Source organism: Nansenia antarctica, assembly GCF_963989245.1.
Source record: "Nansenia antarctica genome assembly, chromosome: 5".
Lineage (NCBI taxonomy): Eukaryota > Metazoa > Chordata > Actinopteri > Argentiniformes > Microstomatidae > Nansenia > Nansenia antarctica.
The window spans coordinates 71844537-71858376 of NC_137690.1; the positions used below are offsets into that span (position 1 = coordinate 71844537).

A 13840-nucleotide genomic window follows, 5' to 3' on the forward strand; every position below is an offset into this window, starting at 1 on the left:
AATTATGCCTGTTGCCTTATAGTCTTGTGCTGCAATGTCAGGAACCGAAGACTAATAGGGGGGAGAGAGAGAGAGAGAGAGAGAGAGAGAGAGAGAGAGAGAGAGAGAGAGAGGGAGGGAGGGAGGGAGGGAGGGAGAGAAAGAGAGAGAGAGGGGGAGCGAGAGAGAGAAAGAGAGAGGGAGGGAGAGAGACAGAGAAGAAGAGAGACAGAGATAGAGAGAGAGAAGAAGAGAGACAGAGAGAGAGAGACAGAGAGAGAGAGAGACACTTGTGTAATGTGACCTAACAAAAAAACAAACAAAAAAAAAAACGTAACGTTTCAACAGAAACAACAAGAAACTGAATGAACTGAATAAGTGTTGTTGGTTGTCATGGTTCCCAGACCTCCTAGGCCTCACCCCGGCCCCTAACAACGGAACCTACGGCAGCCTTAACGACCTGCTGAAGGCCCCGCCCCACACGCCCGCCATGCCCCAGGAGGTGACCCCGCCCACCCCCCTGGACTCCGCCCCCACCCTGACAGACGACCTGGGGTGCAGCTGTGACGAAGAGGTCAGAGTTCAGGTCACTGAGGTGACATTATCACCTGCTGACCTACACACACACACACACACACACACATGCGCACACACCATACGTATGCACGCACACACGCATGCACGCACGCACGCACACACACACACACACACACACACGCACGCACGCACGCACGCACACACACACACACACACACACTGACCTACACACACACACACGCTGACCTACGCACACACACACGCACACGCACACTCACACTCACACACGCTGACCTACACACACACGCGCACACACACACTCACGCACACTCACACATGCACGTACACACGCACACACACACGCACGGGGCTATAACTCAAACATCATCATGTGTAATTCATACCAGACAGACGGGCACACAGTCAAACCCACCATCAACTCAAGGCTGTGTGGTGTGTGTGTGTGTGTGTGTGTGTGTGTGTGTGTGTGTGTGAGTGAGTGAGGGGGGGGGACTACCCAGAGAGTCATGGAACATATCATAGAACAGCGGTTCCCATCCTGTGGTCCGCGAGAGTACTGCAAGTGGGCCGCCAAATCATGGGCAAAAAAAATGTTTTATTGACAATTTTTTGTTACAAAAACGTTTTAATTTTTAAAAGATTGAACAGCCTTGATCGTATTGTGTGTGGTGTGCGCCGATATTTCCATCCGAAAAGAAGAAGTCAACTCGCTTCTTGATTGGCTACATTCCATCCCGGACTCGCGAACAGGGTTGCCAGATGGGATCGACATTTTCCACCCTAACCACAGTCTAAAACCGCTAATTCCACCCAAAAAACCCGAGCCCATCTGGCAACCCTAGTCGGGAGTCGGGAGTTGCCCACACACATAAGGATGTTTGGTCGTAAATATTGAACACATACAACATTTACGATCTTGGTATTTGATCACCTGCTATATAAAACATTTCCGCTCGGCTTTAATGGTTTAACCGCTATTTATTTTAAAATGTTTTGCCACGCTCCCTCTAGTTTTTGGTCAAATTCCGTCGTTGTTTTGAGCGCTTGTGCGCGTTTCATGCGCGTGCACGCGGAAAAAAAATCACGCCGCGCTTTGCGCGCTGCTGAGTGGGCCGCGAATACTGGAGAGATCTGTACAGTGGGCCGTGAGTCCTAAAAGGTTGGGAACCGCTGATATAGAAGATATTTCTCTGCGTAGAAATCGTAGGAGGGGCTCGTTGTGACACACAGAGCGGAATGAGGGGATGAGGGGATGAGGGAATGAGGGAATGAGAGAATGAGAGAATGAGAGAATGAGAGAATGAATGAGGGAAGGAGAGAATGAGAGGATGAGGGGATGAGGGAATGAGGGGATGAGGGAAGGAGGGAAGGAGGGGGTGAGAGAATGAGGGGATGAGAGAATGAGAGAATGAAGGGATGAGAGGATGAGAGAATGAAGGGATGAGAGGATGAGGGGATGAGAGGATGAGGGGATGAGAGAATGAGGGGATGAGGGGATGAGAGAATGAAGGGATGAGAGGATGAGAGAATGAAGGGATGAGAGGATGAGAGAATGAGAGAATGAATGAGGGAAGGAGAGAATGAGAGGATGAGGGGATGAGGGAAGGAGGGGATGAGGGAAGGAGGGGATGAGAGGATGAGAGAATGAGGGGATGAGAGAATGAGGGGATGAGGGGATGAGAGAATGAGAGAATGAGGGGATGAGAGAATGAGGGGATGAGAGAATGAAAGGATGAGGGGATGAGAGGATGAGAGAATGAAGGGATGAGAGGATGAGGGGATGAGAGAATGAGGGGATGAGAGAATGAAGGGATGAGAGGATGAGGGGATGAGAGAATGAGGGGATGAGGGGATGAGAGAATGAGGGGATGAGAGAATGAAGGGATGAGAGAATGGGGGGATGAGAGAATGAAGGGATGAGAGGATGAGGGGATGAGAGGATGAGAGAATGAAGGGATGAGAGGATGAGGGGATGAGAGAATGAGGGGATGAGAGAATGAGAGAATGAGGGGATGAGAGAATGAGAGGATGAGAGAATGAGAGGATGAGAGAATGAGGGGATGAGGGAATGAGGGGATGAGAGAATGAGATAATGAGGGGATGAGGGGATGAGAGAATGAGAGAATGAGGGAGTGAGAGAATGAGAGGATGAGAGAATGAGAGAATGAGGGAGTGAGAGAATGAGAGGATGAGAGAATGAGAGAATGAGAGAATGAGGGTAGACCTCTATCCTCTAACCTCTCTGTGACCTCTCTAACCTCTGACCTTTGACCTCTCTGTAACCTCTGTTCCAGAACAAAGTGGAGGAGAATAACCCACCTTTCATCCCAGCGCCAGATAGTGAGTATCACACACACACACACACACACACACACACACACACACACACACACACACGCACACACACACACACACACACACACACTCTGAGCGGGCTAGGTTTGCTTTGGGAGTTACAGCTCATCATGAAGTGCGGTACATACGCACCCCCCTGAGGGGGAGATGGTAGTAGAAGTTGTTCTGGATGGTTGTTAACACTTAATCAATCATGGGTGGGGTCAATTGACCCCTGTGAGTATTTTTTTTAAATATATCTGCACTCGATCAAATTTCAGGACCCTCCTTTCATGGCTTTTCCTAGATATGTGCGTTCTACCACCCAGTATCCTTACATTTTCTAAATCACATCAGGATAAGCTAGTATGAAGCTATTTTGCTAGTTTTTCTGTGTCGGAGGCAGGCTAATTTACAAGCCGGCCAACTAGTGGTCGTTGTGTGTAAGTAGCAGCTTCCCATTCTAAAGAGGCCTAACAGTAGGTAACATAGGCATGGCTGTTCTAGTGTTCAGATCGGGGCGTCAGTCTCAGGATGTTGTTGCAGTTCTGTGTTCTGTGTTTCCATAGTAACGGCTCACATCCCGTACGGGCGGCCGGCGGTCCTGTTTGAGACCAACTACAGCCTCCTACAGCACGGAGACTACGTCAGCGGATACAGCCAGGACCTCTCCATGCCCCTGTGGACCTCCTACACCCTCCTCAAACAGGTACTATACACCCTCTCCATACCTCCTACACCCTCCTCAAACAGGTACGCTTCCTCATACACCCTCCTCAAACAGGTACGCTTCCTCATACGCCCTCCTCAAACAGGTACGCTTCCTCATACGCCCTCCTCAAACAGGTACTATACACCCTCTCCATACCTCATACACCCTCCTCAAACAGGTACGCTTCATATACGGGATCCAATGTATCCAATGTTCAGACTTTTCTTTAGAAAAATGTATACATTACATTTCCGCGTTGTTGAAAATCGATGACACATTCTGCTGTGTCATGTTCTGTGAGTATGTTCCTCATACACCCTCACCCCCTCCTCACCCCCCCCCCCCCCCTCTGGTCCCATGCAGGAGGAGTCCACGGCGGTCCCGGAGGTGGAGGTGGTGAGTGAGTGTGTGAGGGCGGACGCCCGCGTGGCGGCGGAGAACAGCCAGGCCTGCAGCAGCTACAGCCAGGAGGAGACCCTATCCTACGCCTTCCTCTACCCCCCAGGTACCCTCCTCTCCTCTCTACACCTCCTCCTCCTCTACCCTCTACACCTCCTCCTCCTCCTCCTCTACACCTCTCCTCTCCTCTACCCTCCTCTCCTCTCCTCCCCTCTCCTCTCCTCCTCCTCTCCTCTCCTCTACCCTCCTCCTCCTCTACCCTCCTCCTCCTCTCCTCTCCTCTACCCTCTCCTCTACACCTCCTCCTCTTCCTCTACCCTCTCCTCTCCTCTACACCTCCTCCTCTCCTCTCCTCTCCTCTCCTCTACCCTCCTCTCCTCTCCTCTCCTCTCCTCCCCTCCCCTCCCCTCTCCTCTCCTCCCCTCCCCTCTCCTCTCCTCTCCTCTCCTGGATGACAGCGTGTGTGTGTTTACTCTGACAGAGCTGGCCGCCTCGCCCCAGTCCAGATACGACGCCTCTCTGATCACCAACACCGTCCCCATGTACCCCGCCTTCAAGAGTGAGTGGCCATTTTGCTTTTGCCTGTCTAGACTGACTTAGCAGTTTGAACCAGTGACATAGTTTACCACGCTGGAGCTACAGAGTTAGCTGTAGCCCCATAACTGACGCCTGGGCTGAACTATGGGGCTAGCTAGCTACTTGCTACAAACAAAACCAAACTGCTCCATAAACGAGCTACGAGTAACGTTAGAGAGAGACAGAGAGAGAGAGAGAGAGAGAGAGAGAGAGAGAGAGTGGGGGAGGCAGGGAGGGGGGGGGGGGGGGGGGGGGGCAGTGGAATGACCTCAGGTCTGGGAGAGAAGGGACAGCCTGATACCCATTGTCCTCTCTCTGGAGAGACGTCCAGTTTATCAGCATGAAACAGACACGCACACACACACACGCACACACACACACACACACACACACACACACACACACACACACACACACACACACACACACAAAGAGAGCCTTAGTCCAGGCCAGGGCTTGGCAGGGTGTCTGGAGGGCAGGGGGAGTGAAGGAGGTGGAGGACCAGGGACACTTCCTGTGTGTTGGGAGTTGGTCGGGCGTTTTCCACGCATCACAATCAGCGCGTCCTCTGATTTCTACCTCCACCAGCCTCCACAGGTCTAGGACAGTAAACCTTTACTGATTGTTAACTTCCAACCCCCTCCTTCCTACCCCCCCCCCCCCTCTCTACCCACCCCTCCCTCCTCCCTCCCTCCTCCCTCCTCCCTGCACCCTCCCTACCCCCCCATCTACCTCCCTCCTCCCTGCACCCTCCCTACCACCCCGCCCCCCTCTACCCCCCCCCCCCCCCCTCCTCCCTGCACCCTCCCCCCCCCCCCCTCCAGAGATATGGGCGTACCTGCAGGGCACGCTGCTGAAGCGCTACGCGGAGGAGACCAACGGGGTGAACGTGGTCGCCGGGCCCGTGTTCGACCACAACTACGACGGTCTCCGTGACAACGCAGAGACCATCAAAGAGTAAGGGTGAAAGGTCAACGGTGGGGGTGGGGTGGGGTGGGGGGTGTGACTGTAAGGGTGGGCAGGGTTCTCACGGGTCCTTGAAATCCTTGAAAGTTTTTGTGAATTTGAGAAAACAGAAATCAAGGTTTTTGAAAATAGACATGGGTCATTGAAAGTGCTTGAATTCCCCTCTCTCTCTCTCTCTCTCTCTCTCTCTCTCTCTCTCTCTCTCTCTCTCTCTCTCTCTCTCTCTCTCTCTCTCTCTCTGTCTCTCTCTCTCTCTCTCTCTCACTGTCTTTTTAATTGTTGTCTGTGAGCGGATAGTTCCTATTATATAAATTCTCATCTCGATCTGTCTCAAGCTATGCCGTGTTGTGTCCTTGAATTTGAGGGAATTGAGTCTTGAAAGTCCTTGAAAGGTGCTTGAATGTGATGTTTCAGAAGGTGTGATCTGATGTCACATGTTTCAGAAGGTGTTTCAGGGCTTCCATAGAGATGAAAACATGATGTGGTGGGTTCACTCTGTTTATGTGCGTGGATTTGATACCACCTAGTGACTGTGTGTGTGTCTGTGTGTGTGTGTGTGTCTGTGTGTGTGTCTGTGTCTGTGTGTGTGTGTCTGTCTATGTGTGTGTGTCCTTCTCTCTGTGTGTGTGCTTCTCTCTCTGTGTGTGTGTGTGTGTGTGCCCTTCTCTCTGTGTGTGTGTGATTCTGTCTGTCTGTCTGTCTGTCTGTGTGTGTGTCCTTCTCTCTGTTTGTGTGTGTGTGTGTATGTGTGTGTGTGTGTGTGTGTGTGTGCGTGTGTGTGTGCTTCTCTGTGTGTGTGTGTGTCCTTCTCTCTATGTGTGTGTGTGTGTGTGTGTGTGTGTGTGTGTGTGTGTGTGTGTGCCCGCCCGCCCCCCAGGTATGCGGGAGGCCACGCCCCTGTGCCCAGCCACTACTACGTGAGTGTGACCAGCTGTCAGGACATGAACCAGACGGCCTCGCGGTGTGACGGCCCGCTCAGCGTGTTCTCCTTCCTGCTGCCCCATCGCGCCGACAACGACGAGACCTGCAATGTGAGTGTCTGTCCACCGGGTGGTGCTGTTGGTGTGTTTCTGTTGTGAACCAACCTGAGGCCAGAGTGCTTCTCTCTCTATCCCCCAGGAGAGGGAGGCAATGTTGTAACACAGGAAACAGAAAGAGGAATGGCATTACATGTATTCGAATATAATAATAATAATAATAATAATAATAATAATTATTATTATTATTATTATTATTATTATTATTATTATTAGGTGTTGTCTAGCTGTGTCAAACACTGTCCTAAGATAATAAAAAAACAAGAATGAGACATAAATAGACATACATGTAAATAGGGGGATAAGTGTTCGGTAGGAATCTGAGAATGTATCTATTATGTAAACTTCTATACACTATATGGCCTATTCACAGGGGGATATATAGACAGGGAGGAGTTAGCATGTAACTGTGTACTTTTATAAACATATAAACGTATGAACTAGTAACTTATATACAGTATATGAAAACACAAGAATGTAAACATATTGCAGGGTTATAGAACATTGCACTATTAATAATAATAATAATAATAATAATAATAGTAATAACTTTTATTTGTACAGTACTTTTTCTGCAAACGTTGCAGCTCAAAGTGCCCCAATCATTATATAATCATCATTTAATTATTTAGTCATTTAAAGGCAATAGAAATGAGAAGATAAGAAGATTTAGTCTGTAGAATGAGTCTGTCCTCTGATTTCTACCTCCACCAGCCTAATTTTTGACGCTTTTTATCCAAAGCCACTTACAGTTAGAGATGACAGGGACAGTCTCCCTGGAGTAACTTAGGGTCTTACTCAAGGACACACTAGTGGTGGTGTTCCCAGGTCTTACTCAAGGACACACTCGTGATGGTGTTCCCAGGTCTTACTCAAGGGCTCACTAGTGGTGGTGTTCCCAGGTCTTACTCAAGGACACACTAGTGGTGGTGTTCCCAGGTCTTACTCAAGGACACACTAGTGGTGGTGTTCCCAGGTCTTACTCAAGGACACACTAGTGGTGGTGTTCCCAGGTCTTACTCAAGGACACACTAGTGGTGGTGTTCCCAGGTCTTACTCAAGGCCACACTCGTGGTGGTGTTCCCATGTCTTACTCAAGGACACACTCGTGATGGTGTTCCCATGTCTTACTCAAGGACACACTAGTGGTGGTGTTCCCAGGTCTTACTCAAGGGCTCACTAGTGGTGGTGTTCCCAGGTCTTACTCAAGGACACACTAGTGGTGGTGTTCCCAGGTCTTACTCAAGGACACACTAGTGGTGGTGTTCCCATGTCTTACTCAAGGACACACTCGTAATGGTGTTCCCAGGTCTTACTCAAGGACACACTAGTGGTGGTGTTCCCAGGTCTTACTCAAGGACACACTAGTGGTGGTGTTCCCAGGTCTTACTCAAGGCCACACTAGTGGTGGTGTTCCCATGTCTTACTCAAGGACACACTCGTGATGGTGTTCCCATGTCTTACTCAAGGACACACTAGTGGTGGTGTTCCCAGGTCTTACTCAAGGGCTCACTAGTGGTGGTGTTCCCAGGTCTTACTCAAGGACACACTAGTGGTGGTGTTCCCAGGTCTTACTCAAGGACACACTAGTGGTGGTGTTCCCATGTCTTACTCAAGGACACACTCGTGATGGTGTTCCCAGGTCTTACTCAAGGACACACTAGTGGTGGTGTTCCCAGGTCTTACTCAAGGACACACTAGTGGTGGTGTTCCCAGGTCTTACTCAAGGACACACTAGTGGTGGTGTTCCCAGGTCTTACTCAAGGGCACACTAGTGGTGGTGTTCCCAGGTCTTACTCAAGGACACACTAGTGGTGGTGTTCCCAGGTCTTACTCAAGGACACACTAGTGGGGGTGTTCCCAGGTCTTACTCAAGGGCACACTAGTGGTGGTGTTCCCAGGTCTTACTCAAGGACACACTAGTGGTGGTGTTCCCAGGTCTTACTCAAGGACACACTAGTGGTGGTGTTCCCAGGTCTTACTCAAGGACTCACTAGTGGTGGTGTTCCCAGGTCTTACTCAAGGACACACTAGTGGTGGTGTTCCCAGGTCTTACTCAAGGACTCACTAGTGGTGGTGTTCCCAGGTCTTACTCAAGGACACACTAGTGGTGGTGTTCCCAGGTCTTACTCAAGGACACACTAGTGGTGGTGTTCCCAGGTCTTACTCAAGGACTCACTAGTGGTGGTGTTCCCAGGTCTTACTCAAGGACACACTAGTGGGGGTGTTCCCAGGTCTTACTCAAGGACTCACTAGTGGTGGTGTTCCCAGGTCTTACTCAAGGACACACTAGTGGTGGTGTTCCCAGGTCTTACTCAAGGACTCACTAGTGGTGGTGTTCCCAGGTCTTACTCAAGGACACACTAGTGGTGGTGTTCCCAGGTCTTACTCAAGGACTCACTAGTGGTGGTGTTCCCAGGTCTTACTCAAGGACACACTAGTGGTGGTGTTCCCAGGTCTTACTCAAGGACACACTAGTGGTGGTGTTCCCAGGTCTTACTCAAGGACTCACTAGTGGTGGTGTTCCCAGGTCTTACTCAAGGACACACTAGTGGTGGTGTTCCCAGGTCCTACTCAAGGACTCACTAGTGGTGGTGTTCCTAGGTCTTACTCAAGGACACACTAGTGGTGGTGTTCCCAGGTCTTACTCAAGGACTCACTAGTGGTGGTGTTCCCATGTCTTACTCAAGGACACACTAGTGGTGGTGTTCCCAGGTCTTACTCAAGGACACTCTAGTGGTGGTGTTCCCAGGTCTTACTCAAGGACACACTAGTGGTGGTGTTCCCAGGTCTTACTCAAGGACACATTAGTGGTGGTGTTCCCAGGTCTTACTCAAGGGCACACTAGTGGTGGTGTTCCCAGGTCTTACTCAAGGACACACTAGTGGTGGTGTTCCCAGGTCTTACTCAAGGACACACTAGTGGTGGTGTTCCCAGGTCTTACTCAAGGACACACTAGTGGTGGTGTTCCCAGGTCTTACTCAAGGACACACTAGTGGTGGTGTTCCCAGGTCTTACTCAAGGCCACACTAGTGGTGGTGTTCCCAGGTCTTACTCAAGGACACACTAGTGGTGGTGTTCCCAGGTCTTACTCAAGGACACACTAGTGGTGGTGTTCCCAGGTCTTACTCAAGGACACACTAGTGGTGGTGTTAAAAAAACATAATAAAAACTGTGACTGCTGACAAAGCTTATAGTTTATAGAGCTGATAAAGTGAACTGGCTTCAAGGAAAGACCTCAGGTGTGTGTGTGTGTGTGTGTGTGTGTGTGTGTGTGTGTGTGTGTGAGTGTGTGTGTGCCCCGCCTCTGACGTCACGTGACTCAGCTGGAGCTGGCAGGGGAGGTCAAAGGGCAGCTGTAGATAAGGGGCCGCTCCCCGGTTACCATGGTTACGCGGCACGGCAAGACCCCAGGATGGTTTACATGCTGTATACAACACACTCACTGGACACTTTATTAGGAACACTGTACTACACTAACGCTGGGGTTGGGGCTCAATTCTTCGTGGCATTGATTCCACAAGAGGTTTATCTGGTCCAAGGTGACATGATTGCATCCTACGCAATTCCTGCAAATTTTTCAGGTTGCACTTTCAAGCTGTGAATCCCCTGTTCTACCACGTCCCAAAGGTGTTCTGTTGGATTCAGATCCGGTGACTGGGAAGGCCACTGAAGAACACTGAGCTGACTGTCATTCAGTGGTTCATGAAACCAGATTGAGATGAGGCTTTTTGCTTTGTGACACGGTGCATTATCACGCATTATCACGCAAGCAGCCATTAGAAGATGGGTACATTGGGGCCATGAAGGGATGCACATGGTCAGCAACAACACTCAAATAGGCTGTGGCATTCAAGCGATGATTGATTGGAAAAGATGAGTAAAGATGAGTAAAAAGGGTTATTAAAATTAGCTTAATTATCTGAATTAGCTTAATGTCACACTGAATGAAAAATGAGAAAACATCCAGCCTTTTAATTGAAGTAAATGTATTATTATTTATTTATTCTTAAATAATTATTCCTAACAAAACCACGTGTGCCACAATTATTGACCCGTGCATTTGACACTTTGTACAAACCTCCATTTGTCAATAAAACAACACTGGCTCTTCTCCTGTAACATCTGGTTGAAAAAGGAAACAAGGAATCTGAGACCTTTAATTGCGGCCGGAAACCTTTTATTGCGGCCTGCATGTTTAGACAGGCTAGGCGTATTGACCTATCGACTGCGTAGGTGTGTGTTTAGGCATATGGGCACTGTTATAATCAGAGGGTTTCAGATGAGTTTGCAGATGAGTGTGCAGATGACTGTGCAGTCATCACACTGCTGTAAACACGCTCAACTCAGACACACGTCACTCTATTGCCAACAACATACCACAGAAACACGCCGCGGAAAACCAGCTACGCCACAGAATAGCTAGCGATGTGATGACACGAGAGAGAGAGAGGGAGAGGGAGGGAGGGGGGGGGGGGGGAGGGGAGGGGGTTTCAACTTGAGGAGTGGAATGGAAAATCAGAATCAGAATCGCTTTTATTACGTCAACGTACAGATACTAAGAGTACAACTCTTGGGTTCATGTTCATTCAGACATTGGCATTGCAGCAGAAATACAAAATCAATAATAGAATAAGCAGGATATAAACAATAAAATCAATAATAGAATAAGCAGGATATAAACAATCAACAATAGCTGTATATACAATAGCGTCAATAATAGAATAGGTGATAGCAGCAGAATGCTAATCAGCATATCCACATTCTTAATGTAAACAACATTACAGAAAGTTCAGGTTCAAGTAATATCCGGGCCCTATTCCACGAAGCTCGATAAAGTTCTAAGCCTCGATAAAGTTCTAAGCCTCGAAAATGTTAGCTTGCGTTCGGTGCCATCAATGTGGCTCAAATAATTCGCTGCTTGGTTGAGCTCCTTCTGAGTCAGATATAATTAGCCTGCTCCCGACCAGGCTAAAACACAGGCTATGGTAAGACGCGCGTCAAAAAAGGCTCACGGGCGGAAACTAAACCCCGAACGACAGTTCCTCATGTGTCTTTTAGGAAATATTAGTTCCCACTTCACACGAGATAGATAGATGGATAGGTTGACTGTGTGATAGATAGATAATTTGATATTTTGAAAGTGTGATCGATCGATAGATAGTTTGATTGTGTGATAGATAACTTGATATTTTGAAAGTGTGATAGATAGATAGATCGATAGATCAATAAAGAAAAGAGTGTAAAAAAATAAAAAAATAATTTGTCTTAACTTGCATTTCTGTCATCACAGGGGTGTGGCTGGCGTAGTGGTTAAGGCAGTCGGTTGGGGTTCCAAAGGTTGCGAGTTCGAGACTTGACTAAAGGCCTTTGCACACCAATGCGTGCGTTTACGCCTGCGTATTTTTAATCCGTCATCCGAAAAAAAACGTTACGCACAGAGACCTTGCACACCGGTCCGTTGCGGAGTCCGTTGCGTTTTTTTACGTTGCGAACTTTTGCAATACACAACATGGAGTCTTCAAGCCGTGAGGATGATTTTGTGCTCCTCTCACTTCTTGAAAATAGGAAAAGGAAAAGGAAATATTGGATCCACCCCATCCTCAGAACTCGTCGGCAGCAAGGGGAGTTTCAACTGCTAATAAAAGATCTGAGGAATTATCCAGATCGTTTCCAGGTTTACCTCAGGATGTCGGTGGTCCATTTTGATTCTCTGCTAGCAATACTGGAACCACACATCATAAAGAAGGCCACCAATTACCGCGATCCAATTGATCCAGAACAGCGGCTGGCAGTATGCCCGCACACGCGCACGCGCACACACACACACACACACACACACACACACACACACACACACACACACAGGCTACCCAGAACACAATCAATAGTCTACGAATGAATGAATGAATGAATCTTTTATTTCGAACATGATTTAAAAATTAAAAAAATAAAACGAAAAACTAATAATGACCACTAGTCTAATCTTTCGTAATCAATACATACCATTCCCGATTCCAGTCTGCTCTCCAATACTCTGCCATATTCTGTCTTTGTACTCTGAATCTTTGTAATCACGGCTCTTTTTTTCATAAAGAGCTTTGTGCTCTGACACAAGTAGGATTAGCTTCTCGGAGGCCATCACTTTCTCTTATTTTATCACTTTACTTTACCTCAGAGATGTGTGTCTCTCACTATTTACCTCAGAGATGTCTCTCACTGTTTACCTCAGTGTACATTCGTACGGTGGCCAGAGTTGGCCAGAGTTAAAAAAAAACTACTCTCAAAACGCTTTTGACGGACGCGAAAACGCAGAAAATCGAACCTGTTGCGTTTTGTTTTTTGACGGACGAATAATTACGGATTGGTGTGCAAGCGTGGTTGACACAACATGAGTTCTAATTTATTTTTTTAACGGACGTAAAAAACGCGCGTAAAAAACGCGTTGGTGTGCAAGGGCCTTAAGTCATTCTTTTTTCTTTTTTTTTTACATTTAACCGAAGATTTCATGCAAAGGTTTCAAACACCATTGTAATCGTGTCAGTTCTTGTAAATTAGCCTGCACCATAATTTTAGAGCCTACATACTTTTTTAGATGACTAGGCCATTGTGGCGATATGTCGGTTTGTAGCCTGCTGCTGATATCACCACAGTAATAAATATTCATTTATTAAAATATGAACATATAACAATAACTGGGGCTAGTATGACCTACGCATTTAATCGGTCAGTAATTTCTTGTCAAACCATTTCCCTCGCCTTGTTAATTGCGGCAGTATTGCACTATTTTACATCTTATTTTTCCGTCTTCATAAAAATCAATAATTCGGAATGCTGCGCAAATGTAGTACCCCTGCAGAGTGGAGTATCTTCATTTCGACAGATCGACACTTCAGGGCTTTTTATGTCTGCGTGCACGCGCCCATATCGAAGATTTGTAAGCCTGTCTTCTGTGAACACTGATGACACAAGGCTGATCCTCGTTCGAGGAATCACCTGAGGCTTGAATTCCAATCTCGAGTTGCCTGAGCGCCGCATTTATTTATAGCGCCGCTATACTAAGCCACCTTTAGTGGAATAGGGCCCAGGTTGTGCAAATATGTTTATATCCTGCTTATTCTATTATTGATTTTGTTTTTATATATATATATATATATATATATATATATATATATATATATAGCCCAGTTACAGGTGTTTAATAGCCCAGGTGTTTAATAGCCCAGGTGTTTAATAGCCCAGGTGTTTAATAGCCCAGGTGTTTAATAGTCCAGGTATT

At 47.8% G+C, this 13840-nt stretch overlaps 1 protein-coding gene across 2 annotated transcripts in view; it reads left to right on the plus strand.

The window, feature by feature from the left end:
• Window positions 1–13840, plus strand: part of enpp2l (ectonucleotide pyrophosphatase/phosphodiesterase 2-like) — a 57346-nt gene that overhangs the window by 20335 nt on the left and 23171 nt on the right. For both annotated transcript variants that reach the window (XR_013937464.1, XM_080532269.1), the window contains exons 18-24: window positions 384–553; window positions 2832–2877; window positions 3441–3580; window positions 3947–4088; window positions 4464–4541; window positions 5383–5515; window positions 6402–6555. Coding sequence is in view for 1 of the 2 variants with exons in the window: in XM_080532269.1 (XP_080388395.1) it covers window positions 384–553; window positions 2832–2877; window positions 3441–3580; window positions 3947–4088; window positions 4464–4541; window positions 5383–5515; window positions 6402–6555 (863 nt within the window). In the remaining variant the exon portion in view is untranslated. The remainder of the gene's footprint in view (window positions 1–383; window positions 554–2831; window positions 2878–3440; window positions 3581–3946; window positions 4089–4463; window positions 4542–5382; window positions 5516–6401; window positions 6556–13840) is intronic.